Genomic DNA, 20,376 nt, shown 5'->3' on the forward strand with positions numbered 1-20,376 from the left:
TTTACCCCTACCGGCAATTTCCAGATAACATTTGCCCCCTACCGGCAATTTAGATAACATTTACCCTTACCGGCAATATAGATAACATTTACCCTACCGGCAATTTAAGATAACATTACCCCCTACCGGCAATATAGATAACATTTACCCTCTACCGGCAATTTAAGATAACATTTACCCCCTACCGGCGGCAATTTAAGATAACTTCATTTACCCTTACCGGCAATTTAAGATAACATTTCCCCTTACCGGCAATATAAGATAACATTTACCCCCTACCGGCAATATAAGATAACATTTACCCCCTACCGGCAATATAAGATAACATTTACCCCCTACCGGCAATATAAGATAACATTTACCCCCTACCGGCAATATAAGATAACATTTAACCCCCCTTTGTATAATATTACTTTGTAGGGTAATTGAAACGTGAGACTTGCAGGTAACGGTGTTTCCGTGCCTCTTGGGGCCAAAATCATACAAATTGGTATGACAACAGGTGCCAATAAGTGCCAATAAGTTTCATAATGGTGCCGGAACCCGAGCTTTAGCTGTCTTATACGCCTGTCATAAAAGTGCGCCATTAGAGGCAGGCGGAGGATCGTGTGGTGTACCTGTCATAAACGTGTTACTGATGGCCGGAGGGGAATGCCAGGCGATACCGATTGCTTGTGCTGGCGCTGATCCTCGTGCGCTCGTCTCGTAACATAACCTCACTGGGGCCTATTAGTACTGGGACCTATTATGACTGGGGACTATTAGTACTGGGGCCTATTGGAACTGGACCTATTATGACTGGGGACTTCTAGTATTGGGGCCCTATTGGAACTGGACCTATTATGACTGGGGACTTAGTACAGGGGCCTATTGGGGCAACTAGACCTGTAATATGACTGGGGACTTACAGGGGCCGGTGGAACTGGACCTATTATGACTCAAGTCCTATTAAGTACTAGAACTGTGGAACTGAACCTATTATGACTGAGGACTTACTGGGCCTGTGGAACTGAACCTGTATGACTGGGGTCTGGCCAGTACTGGGACCTGTGGAACTAGACCCTATTATGACTGGGGACTTGGTACTACAGGTCCTATTGGAACTAGACCTATTATGACTGGGGAGACTTGGCTTTGGGCTATTGGAACTAGACTATTATGACTGGGGACTTAGTACTGGGGCCTGTTGGAACTGAGCCCTATTACTTGAGCTGGGGACTTAGTGCTGGGGTCTGTGGAACTGAACCCTATTATGTCTGGGGACTGTGTAGTATTGGGGCCTAGCTGGACCCCTGTGTATGACTGGGGACCTATTAGTATTATTGGGGTTTGTGTGGAACTGGACCTGTGTATGACTGGGGAGTGTGCTGGGAACTGTGGAACTGTGCTGGGGCCCCTGTGGAACTAGACCTATTATGTTTGGGGTCTGTAGTCATCCTATTAGACACGTTCTCACATTTAGCTAAAGGAAAGTTTAATAATATCTGAGAAACCATATTTTTTTTGGGTTTGTAACATAAGGGTGAGATTTAGCAAGAGGGTTTTGAGAATCTGCAGGTGAACAGGATTGTTGACCAGAGTTGCCAATGGTGTGTGTGTGTGTGTGTGTGTGTGTGTGTGTGTGTGTGTGTGTGTGTGTGTGTGTGTGTGTGTGTGTGTGTGTGTGTGAAGATCCTACTCTCCCTCACTCTTACTTTCCTTCTTCCTCTGTTTATTCGTCTTCATCAACTCTTATTTTTATGTGTCTTCAATCTTCACCTCTCTTCCTTTGTCCTCCTTCGCCACTACCCCTCTCACTCTTATCCTCAGGCCACTACCCGCATACCACTACCACCCTCACCACTACCACCTTCACCTCACCACTGCCACCACTACCACCCTCACCACTACTGCCATCCACACTACCACCCTCACCACTACCACCCTTCACCACTATCATCACCTCTACGACCCTCTACCCCCCAACCACCACCCTCACCCCCAACCACTACCACCCTCACCTCACCACCACCCTCCCTCACCACTACCACCCTCACCTCCCCTCCCCCCCCTTCACCATTACCTGTAGGTGTTTGGTGGCCCATTAGCGACTCCACGGAGGGCCATAATAAGGGCCATGTTCCGAGAGGCTGTAGTGTAAAGGGAGGGGTCGTCATGGCAACCAACAGACTCCATTGCCATCTGCGTCAGTTAGCTCCATATATGCCGATCTAGATTTGATTTACTCACTAGTTTACTGACGGAGGGAAGTTACCGTTGATTAAGTTAACCTAATCTAACTTTACATATTCTTCACTTAATCTAACCCACCCCAAACCTGATCTAACTTATCCTATCACTAACCTAATTTAATCCAACCCAATCCAGCCCTAACCTTAAGCTAACCTAACCTTTCCTACCCCAAACCTAAACTAATCTAACCAACTTCATTTAATCTTTATCTAACCTAATCCTCTTGAAACCTGATCTGACCTGACCTAAACCAAATCTAACGTAACTTAACCTAACTCAACCTAATCTAACCTAACCAACCCTGATATAACATAAGGTAATCCTATCTAACCTGTCCTAACAAGTAAACACATTAAGAAACAAACTGCAGTATTTTCTGACCTAATTCCACTATTACCGTCCAGGTAGGTCATCGACTATTAGTAATTACCCAATTAACTGCTGCCCATTGACACTTACTGCCTCTTTGCGTACTCTAACTGTCGGTGTTGGCGTCATGTACTCTGTGTGATGACGTCGTGTACTTTAATTGTGACTGTACTCAATCACTATCACTTGATTAGGTACCCGTTTAGAGCTGGGTAGGCTGAGAGAGAGAGAGAGAGAGAGAGAGAGAGAGAGAGAGAGAGAGAGAGAGAGAGATCCCTCACCTGTTTAAACTACTTTCGTACAATAAAACTTTTAATGCACATCCACCACCAATTACCACGAATTAATTATTAAAAAACAAAAAAAAAACTTTTCCGACAAACACAATTTTTTGGGTGTTTAACTCAACTTAAAATTAAAAAGTATATTTATGATACTTTGAATACGAAAGTTTATCTATTTTTTAATTCAAAGTTGTCATAAAAAACTTCCATTGTCAATTAGTATTACAGACTTTGTTAAAAAAAAGTGAGTTGTAAGGAAAGTTTTTTTTTATTGTAATGGAATATTAAGTTTTATTTCGGTTAAATTAGATGAGATTAGATTATTATATAAGATTAGGTAAGGTTAGGTTAGATTAGGTTATGTTATATTATATTAAATTAGCTTAGGTTAAGGTTAGGTTAGGTCACGTAATGCTAGGTTAGATTAGGTCAGATTAGCTTATGTTATATCAGGTTAGGTTACGTTAGATTAAGTTCTTAGGTTTGGTTATATCACGTTAGGTTAGGTTAAGTTATATCACGTTAGATTAGGTTAGATTGGGTTATGTGAGATTAAGTTAGGTTACGTAAGGTTAGGTTTGATTAGGTTATGTTAAATTAGGTTAGATTCAGTCAGATTAGCTTATGTTTTATCAGGTTAGGTTCGATTAGGTTGAATTAGATTATCGTTATATTAGGTTAGGTTAGGATAGATCAGATTATATTATATCAGGTTATATTCGATTAGGTTGAGTCAGATTAGCGTTAGGTTAGGTTAGTTTGTTATATAAGGTTGATTCAGAATAGCGTAAGGATGGTTCAGTATAAGGTGAAATAAACTAGGGTGCCTAATCTTCACGTCGTCCTCTTTAACGTACGAGCCCAGAACTTAACTCTTAAACCACGATTGTTCTGGTTAGGTGAGTTTGGATTATCTCAGTTGAGTTAATCTCCCTCCCTGTCAGCCCGGAGGAGGATTACTGACCAGCACGGCAGGGGACAGGGAGAGCTATGTCGGCTGTCCTGTTGGAATATTTAGATAGATTGATTGATCGATAGATAGATGGATAGAGATAGATATTGTAATATATATTTGGTATGATTACTAAGGTCTCTCGTCCTCCCTCTCTTCTCTTCTCTTCTCTTCTCTTCTCTCCCTCTCCTCTCCTCTCTCCTCTCCTCTCCTCTCTCTCTCTCCTCTCTCCTCCTCCTCCTCCTCTCCTCCTCCTCCTCCTCCTCCTCCTCCTCTAATCTGCCCATCGGTCAGTGTTTATGTTCCATCTTTCATTTCCTCTTCCCCCTCCTCATTTATCTTCTCTTCTTCTTTCCACTCTCCATAATTCAATGACTCTTCTTAATTCTTTCCCTTCTCCATTTCCTCCTCTCTCTTCTAAGAGGACTATTTCCTTCTTCCTCCTCTCTCCTTCTGTTTCTTCGTCTCTCTTCCTCCATCTCGCCCCTTGTCCTCTCTCCTTCCTCCACTACCACCACTAGCTCTCTCTCCTCCTTCCTCCACCAGTAGCTCCTCCTCCTCCTCCTCCTCCTCCCTCCTCCTCCTCCATAACTGTTCATGATCTTTACTAATCAAACGTCAGCAACATCATTCTCCCTCCCATCTCTCTTCTCAGCCGTTCATAATCGTTCTCAGTCGCTCTCATCCGTTCTCGGTCGTCCTCAGTCGTCCTTAATCGTTCTCAGTTTTTTATCTTTCGTTCCCAGCCGTTCTCAGGCATTCTTAGTATTCCGTTCATCTTCTTAATCGTTCTCAGCCGTTCTTAATCGTTCTCAGTCGCTCTCATCCGTTCTCAGACGTCCTTAATCTATCTCGGTCTTTATCTTTCGTTCCCAGCCGTTCTCAGACATTCATAGTTGACAGTTCATCTTCTTAATCATTCTCAGCCGTTCTTTTTCTCCGTAGTCGTTATCACTGATTCTTATCCGTCTTCAGTAGTTCTCAATATTTCTTAGTCGTTTTCAGTCGTTCATATCCGTTCTCAGTCATTCTTAAACTTTCTTAGTCGTTCTCAGTCGTTTTCATCCGTTCTCAGTCGTTCTCATCCACTATCATCCGTTCTCAGTCGTTCATCCACTATCATCCGTTCTTGATCGTTCATAAGCACTGAATATTGACCGTGACCTTTGACCTCTCCGTGTTCCCAAATGAAATCACTTTGTCCTCGTCCATCATCCAATCCGCGTGTCAGGTTGGTAAAAAAATGGTTAACCCGTTTTTAAGGCACTGGCTGACAAGAGACACACACACACACACACACACACACACACACACACACACACACACACACACACACACATAAAAGAACGAACCAATAATCCTTTTTCTGGTCTGGAGAGAGAGAGGAGAAGAAAGAAATAAGGAAGAAGAGAGGAGGAGAGAAGAGGGAAGGGAAGAAAGGTGAGGAAGAGAGAGGAGAGAGAGGGTTAATCTCGTATGTCTCTCTCCCTTTGTTTGGTCAGTGTGAATAAATCATTTTGAGTTTACGTTTTGCACTGATTTATTGTTGTATTTTATCTATTTCTTTCTTTCCATTTAATCTCTCTCTCTCTCTCTCTCTCTCTCTCTCTCTCTCTCTCTCTCTCTCTTTCTCTCTCTCTCTCTCTCTCTCTCTCTCTCTCTCTCTCTCCCTCCCCGTTACTTGTGCTTTCCTTTTATTTTCATTCACCTTTTTTATTCTTTGTTTGTCTTTGTTGATGAATTTTTATTGTTTCGCATTTGCTTCCTTTTTTTATTTCCTTTCGTATTTATTTTTTCTGTATGTTCATTCTGTCTCTCTCTCTCTCTCTCTCTCTCTCTCTCTCTCTCTCTCTCTTCCATCTTCATTCCTGTCTGGTTAATTCCACCTTTCTCACTACATACTCACAGTTTCTTCCTCCGCCTCCTCTCCTTCTCCCTTCTTTCCCTCACATATGTCTTCCACCGTTTATCACCAGTTTCCCTATTCCTCACTTTGGTTTTCTTGTTCATTCATGTTCTCTCTCTCTCTCTCTCTCTCTCTCTCTCTCTCTCTCGTTTCCTGGATTTATGAGTTGAGGTGATTGGTGGTGAGGATGGTGAGTGTGGTGAGGGTAGTGAGGTATGGTGAGGTAGTGAGATGTAGTGAGGGTAGTGAGGTGTAGTGGGGATAGTGGTGTGGTGAGGGGTAGTGAGGTGTGGTGAGGTGAGTGAGTGTGGTGAGGATAGTGGTGTGGTGAGGATGGTGAGGTGTGGTGAGGTGGTGAGGTGTGGTGAGGAGGTAGTGAGGTGTGGTGGAGGATGGTGAGGTGTAGTGGGGATAGTGAGGTGTGGTGAGGGGGTAGTGAGGTGTGGTGAGGGTGAGTGAGGTGTGGTGAGGTGTGGTGAGGGATGGTGTGTAGTGAGTGAGTGGTGGGGTAGCAGGTGTGAGTGTAGTGAGGGGTAGGGAGGTGAGGGGTGGAGGTGTGGTGGGGAGGTAGTGAGGTGTAGTGAGTGAGGAGTGAGGTGTGGTGGGGGGTAGTGAGGTGTGGTGAGGGGTAGTGAGTAGTGAGTGATAGTGAGGTGTGGTGAGGGTAGTGAGGTGTGGAGGTGTGTGGTGAGGGGGAGTGTGGTGGGAGATGAGGTGTGGTGAGGGTGGTGAGGTGTGGTGAGGATGTGGGGTGGGAGGGGGTGAGGTGGTGAGGTGGGGTGGTGAGGTGAGTGGTGAGGTGTGGTGAGGTGGTGAGGTGAGGTGTGGTGAGGGTAGGGTGGTGGAGGGGTAGTGAGGTGTGGTGAGGGGTAGTGAGGTGTGGTGAGGGGTAGTGAGGTGTGGTGAGGGGTAGTGAGGTGTGGTGAGGGGTAGTGAGGTGTGGTGAGGGGTAGTGAGGTGTGGTGAGGGGTAGTGAGGTGTAGTGAGGTTAATATTAGGTTAGGTTATGCTAGATTGTTAGGTTATTAGGTTAGATTGTTAGGTTAGATATTTAGGTTATTAGGTTAGGTTAGATTGTTAGGTTAATCTTAGGGTTGTTAATCTTAAGTAGAAATAAGCTGGGGTGCCTAATCTTAACGTGATCGCTTAAATATTTCAATAGGACGAGTGTTACGATATCGGCACACGGGGGCGATAAGGACGATATACCGATAACTAACCGCAGGATTTTTGTCTCTGGCTGCAAGTGGTTGATTTTCCGATATCTTTAACTTTATCCTCTACCATAAGATGTACTGAATGTAACAATATCTGATTGCTATGCCGATAAGATTGAAATACCGATAACAGAACCCGATATTTGGTTTGTTATTTACCTCCAAGTAATTATAGTTCCGATATTATGATGATATTAATCTTTTGTTTAATATCGGTCTAAATATAACTTCCATTTATCAGTATTTGTTTACAGTGACCTCGGCCCTCCATCCCACCCTTGTTTACAGGGTTTATATCTGTTTACACTTGGATGCTCACCCTATTGTGTTTACAGTCGATTAACGGTGGGCCTAACTCATCCCTGTAAACAAATAAATCGTTGTTTTTTTTGTCTGGTTTAGCTTTGATATATATTTTGTATAGTATATGGTGGTTAAGTGGATTATATGGTGTGTTCAGTTCATAATGGTGAGTTATTGCGGTAGTAGTGGTGGCGATAGTAGTAGTAGTAGCGGTAGTAGGAGTAGTAATTGTAGTGATAGTAGTATTGATAATAGTAGTGACAGTGGTGGTAGTAGTGATAGTAGTAGTAGTGATATTAATAGAGAAATAATAGTAGTAACAGTGATAGTAGCGATAGTAATAGACCAGCAGTAGCAATAGTAATACAGGTTGACAATCCTTTATCAGAAATCCTTGGGGCCAGAGGCATTTCGGTTTTCAGAATGGTTAGGGGTTTTTTTTTTATGTGTATTAGCCCACCCAGGCATAGATCACTGACCCACATTGGGGCCTGGGGATCGAAAATATAATAAAAATTATAATAATAATAATAATTCATAGGTCTACAGGTAGGTCATGTTTCTCATTTTTGATCTTTTTTTCATTCTTGTATTTCTTTACTGTATTATTATTATTTTATTATTATATTTTATTATTATTATTGTAATCATTATTATTGTATTTTGGTGTATTTTTATTAAAATTTTTATTTACTATGAATAATTATTATTATTATAATTATTATTACTATTTAATTTTCGCCCAGGCCCCGATGTGGGTCAGTGATCTATGCCTGGGTGGGCTAATAATCCCTGGAAAAAAACAAAAAAACAATGACCCACAAAAAAACTTAAGGTTTTTAGAGCTTTTCGGTTTTTGGAATTTCGGATAAAGGGTTGTCAACCTGTAGTTAACAGTAATAGTAGGTTTAATAGTAGTAGTAACAGTAGGTTGTAATAGTAGTAGTAACAGTAGTAATAGTATTAACATCAATGGATTATACACAGCCATCTCAAGTGTTCCTCTCCTGCCCACAGCTTAACACGGAGTGGGCTCAGGTGGAGGTGATAGACCTAATCAACGATGGGTCTGGCCTGGGCTTCGGCATCATCGGCGGCAGGTCGACAGGTGTGGTGGTTAAGACCATCCTACCTGGAGGCGTCGCTGACAGGGTGAGTAGACTTACACCTGTTATGACCTGGTTTATTGTTGGTCTCTCTCTCTCTCTCTCTCTCTCTCTCTCTCTCTCTCTCTCTCTCTCTCTCTCTCTCTCTCTCTCTCTCTCTCTTTAGTTGATTACTGCCGTCTCTCCATCTTTCTTTTATTGCCACCTTCTCTTGTTTATGATCTATTCTTGTTATTGTTTATTTGTCATTGTTTTGGTGTTTTATTTGTGTGATTTATTCGCCAATTTAAATCACTGTGTATAGATTTATAATTCCTAGTTTCGATATTTTTTTCCAATTGCCAAATTCTCGATATTTTTAGTATTTAATTTTCAGTCAGGTCAATTATTTTTCTACGAGTATAATCCTTGATTTATTTTACTTTATTTTTAATTCCCAGATTTATAATTATTTTTTTTATTTATTAACGAGATTGATTCTTTTTATATTTAATTCCCAGATTTATACTTTATTTTTGTACTTAATTCCCAGATTCTCAATTAATTCCTAGATTATGTTTTTAATTAATTCCCAGTTATATTACACGCGTGGTGGGTCCCTTACCGTCATCCATTAGTGTGGGGTAAAGGAAGACTCACCTGAAGATTAACCACCCTAAGGCTACTAGATGGGGTTAGGTTAGGTTAATTTAGGTTAGGTTAGGTTAGGTTTGGTTAGGTTTGGTTAATTTAGGTTAGGCTATGGAAGGTAGCTTAGGTTAGGTTACTGTCAAGTTAGATTAGATTAACGTTAGGTTAGTGTAGTAGGTTAAATTAGGTTAGGGAAGGTTAGATTAGGCTAAGTTAGGGTAGCTTACGTTTGGTCAGGTTAGGTTAGAATAGGTTAGCGTTAGGGAGGTTAATCTTCAGGTAATCACGCCTAACACAACACAGTTATAACATTCCTCGTTTCTAATGATATTGTGAATTAATAATGAGATCGTCGGTGCATAAATTTACCTCAGCGACTCAAAAACTGTGAGGCGGAAAAACACGGCAATCTACACCACCTGTGATTTATTGTAATTACCTGGGCTGGAAAAAAAATGAGGTTTTGTGTTTTTGTTTTTTTTAGTTTGTGTTTGTTTTCGTATTTTATATTTTCTGGGTTTTTTTCTCGGGTTTTTCGTCTAAATTGTTTTTCTTAGGCTTTTATTTTTGTTGTTTATTTTCATGTTTTCTTTTTCACTTTACTGTGTGTGTGTGTTCGTTCGTTCGTTCGTTCGTTCGTTCGTTCGTTCCCCTGGCCTTGTTTTTAGGAGGGATAGAGAATTAAGGAATATGGGAGGAGAGGGGAAAGAAGAATTGAATAAAGAGAGTAGACAAGAAAAAATAAGAGAAGAACGAGAAAGGAAGAGTAGAGAAAAAAGTAAAGAAGGGAAGAGGAAGTCGACATGAGAAACGGAGGAGAGGGAAGGAGAGTAAATAGGGTGTGAGGAAAGACCGAAGTTGAGACAAAGGAAAGGAAGGGAAGGAAATGAGAGACAAATGAGATGGGAGGAAGAAGAGGAGGAGACGATAAAGAATGGTGGGAGAAAAGAGGGTGTAAGAAGAAGATGAGAGGAAGGGAGGGAGGGAATAAGTGGGGAAGAAGATTAAGCAGGATGCGAGAAAGAGAGAGAAGGGAGGAGAGGGGAGAGAAAAGATGAAAGAGAGAAGGGAAAAGAAAGATGAGAGGGGGGTAGTAGAGGAAGAGAAGAATAGAAAAAGAAATAAAGGGATAGGAGAGGGAAGGAAAATGAAGCAATATGTGAGACAAAGGAGAGAAAGAGTGAGAAAAGGGAGGAATAACAATAAAATAAGGAAGAAGAAGGGAGACGATAACAGATGGAAGAAGATGGTGGGAACAGGAGAAAAGAACGATAATAAACATTGTGGGAAGCGAGATAGGGTCATTATATGGGGCGTGGTCAGGTGTGTACCGTATCCTAATGTCACCTAATTAGTGCAAGTAGACAGACACCTGGTCCAGCTCCCACCTGTGTGATCACTTACAGAAGGGCGTGGCCAGTCCCTGTGTGTGTGTGTGTTTATCTCTCTCTCTCTCTCTCTCTCACACACACACACACACACACACACACACACACACACACACACACACACACACACACACACATAAACATACAGTAATTAGTATCTTTAAAGGGAGATAGGGGGTTCAATACACTAATGGACCCCCTTAACGACCTCAAAAGCCCACATTGGGACGTCTGGTTTGCGGTGGAACTACTTGTGGGGGGGGATCTGCGGGTGTCATCCAGGCCGGGTGTGGATGAGTGGGGTGGCTTAACACACTCACTCACTCACTCACTTTCATAGAAGACACCCGTGACCCTGCCACCCGCACCTCCTTACCACCCACCAAACGGTCCTCTCTTGCCACCCACCTTCCCATCCACCCAACTATACCACCCTGCCACCCACCACCCATAATCTCCCCTAACCAAGGCAACAATTAATCCACCATTAGGAGTTGCAGAAGTGTAATTACCCCCCAACATTAGGGCCGGTGAGGGAACCTGATGACCCTGAGACCCACTCCTTGACCCAGGGACGTACGAGACTTCAGGGCGGACCTTACCGGTGACCTTACACGTGTTAGATGAGGGGGAGGAAGGAAGGGAGGGCTTGGAGCAGGAAGAGGCAGGGAGGATGGAAGGGGTGTAGAGCATGATGGGGAGGAAGAGGGGGAGATTGGAGGGCTGTAGAGGTTGATTGTGGGGAGGAAAGGAGGTTGTGGAGGAGAAAGATGGAGAGGGGGAGGAAGGGGTCGTAAGAGGAGGAAGATGAGAGTATGAGCCAGCCAGCCAGCCTCCTACCCGCTCACTAGGATACAGACAGACAGACATTGACAGACAGACAGACACAAACACACAGGCAGACAGACAGACAGACACTGACAGATGCACAGGCAGACAGACAGACACTGACAGACAAACATTGACAGACAGACACAAACACACAGGCAGACAGACAGACAGACACTGACAGATGCACAGGCAGACAGACAGACAGACACTGACAGACAAACATTGACAGACAGACAGACAAACACACAGGCAGACAGACAGACAGACACTGACAGATGCACAGGCAGACAGACAGACAGACACTGACAGACAAACATTGACAGACAGACAGACACAAACACACAGGCAGACAGACAGACACTGACAGACAAACATTGACAGACAGACAGACACAAACACACAAGCAGACAGACAGACAGACACTGACAGATGCACAGGCAGACAGACAGACACTGACAGATGCACAGCCAGACAGACACACCCACAGACAGACAGACACTGACAGATGCATAGGCAGACAGATGACAGACACTGAGATGCACAGGCAGACAGACAGACACTGACAGATGCACAGACAGACAGACACTGACAGACGCACAGGCAGACAGACACTGACAGATGCACAGGCAGACAGACAGACTGACAGATGCACAGACAGACAGACACTGACAGACGCACAGGCAGACAGACACTGACAGATGCACAGACAGGCAGACAGACACTGACAGACGCACAGACAGACAAACACTGACAGACGCACAGGCAGACAGACACTGACAGATGCACAGGCAGACAGACACTGACAGACGCACAGACAGACACTGACAGACGCACAGACAGACAGACACTGACAGACGCACAGGCAGACAGACACTGCAGACAGATGCACAGGCAGACAGACAGACACTGACAGATGCACAGGCAGACAGACACTGACAGACGCACAGACAGACACTGACAGACGCACAGACAGACAGACACTGACAGACGCACAGGCAGACAGACACTGACAGACGCACAGGCAGACAGACACTAACAGACGCACAGACACAAAAGACTGTATACCCCACGAGGAACTCATAAAGCCAGGAGGGTCGACTCGTGCAGGTGTGGTCGACTGATCGAGGTCTTGCAGGGACAATAATGGGTGGTAGTGCATCACTCTTGCTCGACTCTCTCTTTTATTCTCAACTCTTGTTTTGTGTGACTTGTTTGGGTTTTTTTAATGGCTTTTGTTTTTGTTTGAGGAGGTTTAGGTTTTGTTTTTATGTTGTGGATTTTGTTTATTAGTGGTTTTTGTTTTAGGAGGTTTTGGTTTTGTTTTTAAGGGGTTTAGGTTTTTTATGTTGTTGGTTTTGTTTATTAGTGGCTTTTGGTTTTGTTTTATTAAGGGGGTAAGGTTTTGTTTTGTGTTTATTAAGGGTTTTTAGGATTTTTTATTTTTAAGGGGTTAGGTATTTTATGTTTAGCGAGAGATTTTGGGTTTGTTTTAAATGCTTTTGTTTTTAAAGGGGTTTATTTTTTTTTAAGAGTCGGTTTTTTATTTAAGGGATTCCTGGTTTTTTGTTAGATAATTTCCTTTTTGGGGTCACGGTTTTTTATTTTAGGGATGTGAAGTAGTTTTAAAATGTCTCTCACTCTCTCTAATTCTCTCTCACTATTTCCTATTACTCAACTGAGAGACTTTTCCCACGCCTGTTGTCTCTCACTGATTCTCTGTTATTAATACGATTATCAATATTTTTCGTTTAACTCTGCAAAGCCAATTTTCCATCTTAGTGTTGTGACCGGAATCAAAGCTTATTTATTGATGAATTCTATGTTATTGCTGTAAAAGAGGTGTTGCTGTTATTGTGTTAATTCTGTAATGGATGTGTTCTGCTGTTATTCTGTCTCGCTGCTGTAATAGATGTGTTGCGCTGTAACTTTCACTGCTGTAGTGTATTTGTTTTGCTGTAATTCCATCTCACTGCTGTCATAGACGTGTTATACTGTAAATCTCACAGTCCATTGTAACTTGAAGGTCACAGGATATCTCCCCGTCTCATCCCCGCCATCCTTACCTCTCCTACAGGACGCCAGGCTTCAGTCAGGTGACCACATCCTGCAGATCGGAGAGGTCAACCTGCGAGGGATGGGCAGCGACCAGGTGGCCGCTGTGCTTCGCCAGTCTGGCTCACACGTTCGCCTCGTTGTCGCCAGGCCTATCGAACCCACCTCACCGGACTTCCAGGTCAGGCAGGTGAGTATCCAATTACCTGGTGGCACATGTACCTGGTTAAGTTAGGTCACTGTCAGGTTACTATTCTTATCATATAGGTGTGGTGAATGACAGACAGGTGTGGTGAATGACAGACAGGTGTGGAGAGAACGACAAACAGGTGTGGAGAACCAGAGATAGATGTGGTGAACGACGAACAGGTGTGGAGAGAACGACAAACAGGTGTGGATAAAACGACAAACAGGTGTGGAGAACGACAGACAAGTGTGGAGAGAACGACAAACAGGTGTGGAGAGAACGACAGACAGGTGTGGAAATGACAGACAGGTGTTGAGAAAGACAAACAGGCGTGGAGAACGACAAACAGGTGTGGATAACCAGAGACAGGTGTGGAAACGACAGACAGGTGTGGAAACGACAGACAGGTGTGGAAATGACAGACGTGTTGAGAAAGACAAACAGGTGTGGGCGTGTCTCTCTCTCCACGCCCATTTAACTTTAAAGGCTCCTGGGTAATGACACTCACGAGTCTTGATGGACCTGAGAGAGAGAGGGGGGGAGAGAGGGGGGCGAGTCTTGATGGACCTGAGAGAGAGAGGGGGGGAGAGAGAGAGGGGGGGAGGAGAGAGAGTTTGTATTATTTTCTGATTGATGGTAGGAAACTGAGTGAGAGAGATTAGGTTGGTTAGGTTAGGTTAGGTTGGTTAGTTTAGGTTAGGTTAGGTTGGTTGGTTAGTTTAGGTTAGGTTGGTTAGTTTAGGTTAGGTTGGTTAGGTTAATATCGCATCGTTAAGAACTTTGTTAAAAAAATACGAAAAATTGATTTAATATTATTTAACTTTACTTTAAAATGCAGTCACTTTCATCAACTCACTTTATTCATCACTTAATTCACTTTATTCATCACTTAACTCACTTTATTCATCACTTAACTCACTTTATTCATCACTTAACTCACTTTATTCATCACTTAACTCACTTTATTCATCACTTAACTCACTTTATTCATCACTTAACAGGTTGGTTAGGTTAGGTTAGGTTGGTTAGTTTAGGTTAGGTTAGGTTGGTTGGTTAGTTTAGGTTAGGTTGGTTAGTTTAGGTTAGGTTGGTTAGGTTAATATCGCATCGTTAAGAACTTTGTTAAAAAAATACGAAAAATTGATTTAATATTATTTAACTTTACTTTAAAATGCAGTCACTTTCATCAACTCACTTTATTCATCACTTAATTCACTTTATTCATCACTTAACTCACTTTATTCATCACTTAACTCACTTTATTCATCACTTAACTCACTTTATTCATCACTTAACTCACTTTATTCATCACTTAACTCACTTTATTCATCACTTAACTCACTTTCTTCACCACTTCACTCATCATTTACCTTATTTAACTCACTTCACTTATCGTTTGCCTTACTTGCCTCACTTCACTCGTCATTCACCTCACTTAACTCATCATTTACTTCATGTAACCCACTTAACTGATCGTTTACCTCACTTAACTCATCCTAATTAACTCACCTGTAAACGTCCATCAACCCTACAGGTGGGCAGGTCGGCGCCCATCGTGGAGACCCGTGTATTGAACGACCCCGAAGAACTGGAGCGTCGACTGAGTGGCCTTCCGAACGGCTTTCCCCCTGCCTCTTCCTCCTCCCTCCTCCCTACCCTCGCTGTCGCTGCCGGACCTGCCACCACCAACGGCGTCCTGACACCCTACACCAATGACGACCCCGACACGCTACCCAGGGTGAGTACTGCCGTTGATTATCTGTTTGGGGGTGTTACTGTTTGAGCCTTCTGTTGGGGGTGTGACTGTTTCAGCCTTCTATTGGGGGTGTTACTGTTAGAGGCTTCTGTTGGGGGAGTTACTGTTAGAAGCTTATTTTGGGGGAGTTACTGTTAGAAGCTTCTGTTGGGGGAGTTACTGTTAGAAGCTTATTTTGGGGGAGTTACTGTTAGAAGCTTCTGTTGGGGGAGTTACTGTTAGAAGCTTATTTTGGGGGTGTTATTGTTAGAAGCTTCTGTTGGAGGAGTTACTGTTAGAAGCTTATTTTGGGGGTGTTACTGTTAGAAGCTTTTGTTGGGGGTGTTACTGTTAGAAGCTTCTGTTGGGGGAGTTACTGTTAGAAGCTTTTGTTGGGGGTGTTACTGTTAGAAGCTTCTGTTGGGGGTGTTACTGTTAGAAGCTTCTGTTGGGGGTGTTACTGTTAGGTAAATACGGATAGATGTCTCAATTTAGGTGGAATGTACTGTGAAATGTACTCTGATGTACTACAAAGGTGAGTACTCTACCACTTGGTGTATTTTTCTGTTGGGGATGTACTAAATGTACTCTTTAGGTTTGGGTAATCTCTTGTTACTTCAGGTGGGATGTAATGTAATAATGTACTCCACGAAAGGTACCACTGGGCGCCTTTTTCTGAGGTGTACTTTGTGCTATACTGTACTGTACTACAAAGGGAATACCAATCGTACCTCGCTGAATAGTCTTTTTTGTACACTGTTATGCTACTACGATTGTTTGGGTGTACAGTAATATTTATACAGGTACTTTATATTCGCTCTTGGGTGTACTGTAATGATGTAATAATGTACTACCTTAAGGGGTGAGCTACCATTTAGATGCTCGTTAAGGGTGATGTAATGATGTACTAATGATGTAAGGATGTGATGTTTGTACTACAATGGCGATATAACGAGTACTACTAAGGGTGTGTCTAGAAATGTACTTCATCTATATCCTCCTTTACCTTCCTCCTTTCCACCCTTCCTCTTTCTCTTCCATCCTCCCCCCTTCCTATCTACACTCTCACCCCCCTTCCATCTTCTCTCTCTCCCCCTCCCTCCTTTCCTCTCTTCCTCTCTTCCTCTCTTCCTCTCCCATCCTCCCTTCCCGTCTCTTATCCAATCATCTCCCGCCCTTTCCCTCACCTCTGACACACACACAGAGGAGCCAAAGCGGTATTTATTCACCCCCAACACCACCATTGCGAACATCGTGACACGGCAGTAGAAGGTAACCCCATCCAATGTACATGGTGCCAGGGAGGGGTCAGGGAGGGAAGGGTCAGAGAAGGGGAGGGGTCAGGGGTGAAGGTTAGGTCACACCCATGGCACTCGTCCTCTTTATGTCACTGGTCAATAATTTCCTCAGGTTGACTCCCTATGGCGCTGTTCGGCTGCTGACGTCAGGATTATCTCTCACTTCTATCTCTTCTCTGCTTCGCTTGCTGTCTGTTTCGTTACCACACATACCTTTCTATAATACATCTCTCTCTCTCTCTCTCTCTCTCTCTCTCTCTCTCTCTCTCTCTCTCTCTCTCTCTCTCTCTCTCTCTCTCTCTCTCTCTCTCTCTCTCTCTCTCTCTCTCTCTCTCTCTCTCTCTCTCTCTCTCTCTCTCTCTCTCTCCATACTACTAGTCATATCGGTGTGTGTGACCTCTGAACCTCTTGAGTTGACCCCATCATGCTATAGGTCAGCACGGACATGAGTGTGTCACAACCCCTCGGGAGTCTATCCGGTACCTTAACTAAATAATCCTCTAGTTTATTGTTTCCCTTAAAAAAATGACGATTTTTTTTACTGATTACCACCCTTAACATTTTATGATTTGGTATATGATCATTAGAGAATCCGGTACCTTAAGTAAACAAATAACCAAAATTGACGTACGATTTTGTTTAAGATTGAGTGGAAGTGAAAACCTGTCTGTATATAGCTTGGCCAGGGAGCAGTGTGTGTCCTCGTGCATAGGTTAAACAGGGTGTCTTGCCTGGGCCCACTCTTGTCTTGAATCACTTAAGTCCTCTTGTCTTTAGTCTTCCCTTCTTGTCTTGGGTGTTTGAGTGTCCGGTGTATATTGTTTTGGTTTGTTCAGTGGATACATAGATGGGTGGGGGGAATTTTTCCTTATATCTTGAGAAAAAAAAACCTTAAATTGTTTTTATACTGAAAATTTGTCTTGAATTTCCTTGTAAGTAGCTATTTTCTTGAGCAATTGTTTTCACCCCTGGTAGTGCTAAAGGGGGAAGTGGGGGTGGTGGTGGGGTGGGGTAGTGGTGGTGGGGTGGGGTAGTGGTGGGGTGAAGTTGGTCGTCGTGGTCGTTATCCAGGCCTTCATGGGTATCTGGTCCTATCTAAAAGGTTTTATTGACAAACTTTGTGAGAAACATGAATATTTATTGGTATATCCCAGCCCCAAGTTGCCACCCCACACCTTGTCTTCACCAAAGTTAGGGGGAATTGTCTCTTTTTGTCTTCAGTACTCTTAGGAAGATTCTGGTTGTCTACATATTCTTCTGTACGCTTTCATCATCTTCCTTGTCTCGCTCTTACCTTTCCTGTGTGTGTGTCTTCCTCTTTTCTATTCGTTTTCACCTCCCCTTCTTCCTCCACGTCTTCTCTTTTCTTCTCTTCATTGTGTGTTCTTCCTCTCCTTTTTCTACATACCATCATCATTTCCCCCCACGTTGTTGTTGTTGTTGTTGTTGTTAGCACTTTCTCCATACGTCATAACTTTGAGACTCAACCTTCAGAATATAATCGTGATGAACTGCCTCACCCACCCACTCTGAGGCCGTGATGTTGTGTGTGTGTGTCTTACTACTGCACTATACTGACACCGTATTGTACTATACTGCACTATACTATCACCACACTTCACTACTATACTGCCGCCATATTGTACTATAGTGCCACCATATTGTACTGTACTGTACTACACTATTCTTAGTTATTTATCGACCCAAACACACGTGGTACTTACTTATCGACCCAAACACACGTGAGGTATTTATTTATCGACCCCAAACACACGTGAGGTGCTTATTTATCAACCCAAACACACGTGAGGTACTTGTTTATCGACCCAAACACCGTGGGGTGCTTATTTATCGACCCAAACACGTGAGGTACTTGTTTATCGACCCAAACACGTGAGGTGCTTATTTATCGACCCAAACACACGTGAGGTACTTGTTTATCGACCCAAACACACGTGAATTTATTTATCGACCCCAAACACACGTGGAGGTGCTTATTTATCGACCCAAACACGTGAGGTACTTGTTTATCGACCCAAACACGTGAGGTGCTTATTTATCGACCCAAACACGTGAGGTGCTTCCCAAACACAGGTTATCGACCCAAACACGAGGTGCTTATTTATCGACCCAAAACACGTGGGTGTTATCGACCAAACACGTTTTTATCGACCCAAACACACGTGAGGTGCTTATTTATCAACCCAAACACACGTGAGGTGCTTATTTATCGACCCAAACACGTGAGGTGCTTATTTATCGACCCAAACACACGTGAGGTATTTTATTTATCGACCCCAAACACACGTAGAGGTGCTTATTTATCGACCCAAACACACGTGAGGTGCTTGTTTATCGACCCAAACACGTGAGTGCTTGTTTATCGACCCAAACACGCGAGGTGGTCTTGTTTATCGACCCAAACACACGTGAGTACTTGTTTATCGACCCAAACACGTGAACGGTGCTTGTTTATCGACCAAACACACGTGAGGTGCTTGTTTATCACCCAAACACACGTGGGGTACTTGTTTATCAACCCAAACACGTGAGGGTACTTGTTTATCACCCAAACACACGTGAGGTGCTTGTTTATCGCCAAACACACGTGAGGTGCTTGTTTATCGACCCAAACACACGTGAGGTGCTGTTTATCGACCCAAACACACGTGAGGTGCTTGTTTATCGACCCAAACACGTGACTTGCAGAGGTACTTGTTTATCGACCCAAACACACGTGAGGTACTTGTTTATCGAAAAACACGTGAGGTGCTTGTTTATCGACCCAAACACACGTAGGGTACTTGTTTATCGACCCAAACACACGTGAGGTGCTTGTTTATCGACCCAAACACACGTGAGGTGCTTGTTTATCGACCCAAACACACGTGAGGTACTTGTTTATCGACCCAAACACACGTGAGGTGCTTGTTTATCGACCCAAACACACGTGGTGCTTGTTTATCGACCCAAACACACGTGGTGCTTGTTTATCGGCCAAACACGTGAGACTTGTTTATACCAAACACACGTGAGGTACTTGTTTATCGACCCAAACACACGTGAGGTACTTGTTTATCGACCCAAACACACGTGAGGTACTTGTTTATCGACCCAAACACACGTGAGGTACTTATTTATCGACCCAAACACACGTGAGGTGCTTGTTGATGGGGTTAGGTGTTAGGGATGGTGGTAGAATGGGTGGAGGGGTGGGCGTGAGGATGAGTGGGTGTGGTCGTGAGGGTAGTTGTAGGCATGAGGGAGGGTGGATGACGGTGGGTAGCTGGGTCGGTGGATGGGTGTAGACGTGATTGAGGGTGGATGACGGTGGGTGGGTGGATGGGCGTGTTGGCGGGCGTGGTTGTAAATTTCGGTACTATGAAAGACTGACTCATGTTGGAAGGTTTGACCTTATTGGCATGCATTGGCAGTGGGCCTTCCTCCCTCCCTCCCCACTCTACCTTCTCATCCTCTCTCCCTTCTCCTCTTCTCTCCCTCCCTCTTTCCCTTCTCTCCCAACTCCTCCTCTCCTTGCCTCCCTTCCTTCTCTTTTTTCTCCTTCTCTTCCCTCTCTTCCTTCTCCCTCCCTCCATTACTCTTAACACGTCTCAATTTAACCTAACCTTAACCTAACCTCATCAGACCCACTAATATTAACTTGCTCTTAACATATATCAACCTAGCCTCACCTAACCAAATCCAACCCAACCTAACCAAACCTAACCTAACCTAACCCAACCTAACCAGATACTATATTTTAACATGTATTTTGGGTTACGATTCTGGGTATATGAGTTTGGCCCTGAGAGTGACGTACTGTATGTTTATCTTGGGTAATTGGATCCCGTAATTCAGGTGTTTAATGGCTCATGGTAGCAGTCAG

General features: G+C 43.6%; 1 protein-coding gene across 1 annotated transcript in view; it reads left to right on the forward strand.

The window, feature by feature from the left end:
- The window catches only part of LOC121856330 (patj homolog), a 170,078-nt gene that overhangs the window by 89,728 nt on the left and 59,974 nt on the right, over nt 1–20,376 (forward strand). The window contains exons 4-6 of the mRNA XM_042351808.1: nt 8,281–8,415; nt 13,293–13,460; nt 14,992–15,195. Of these exons, the coding sequence (XP_042207742.1) occupies nt 8,281–8,415; nt 13,293–13,460; nt 14,992–15,195 (507 nt within the window). The remainder of the gene's footprint in view (nt 1–8,280; nt 8,416–13,292; nt 13,461–14,991; nt 15,196–20,376) is intronic.

This window comes from Homarus americanus, unplaced genomic scaffold, assembly GCF_018991925.1.
Source record: "Homarus americanus isolate GMGI-L3 unplaced genomic scaffold, GMGI_Hamer_2.0 scaffold48220, whole genome shotgun sequence".
NCBI lineage: Eukaryota > Metazoa > Arthropoda > Malacostraca > Decapoda > Nephropidae > Homarus > Homarus americanus.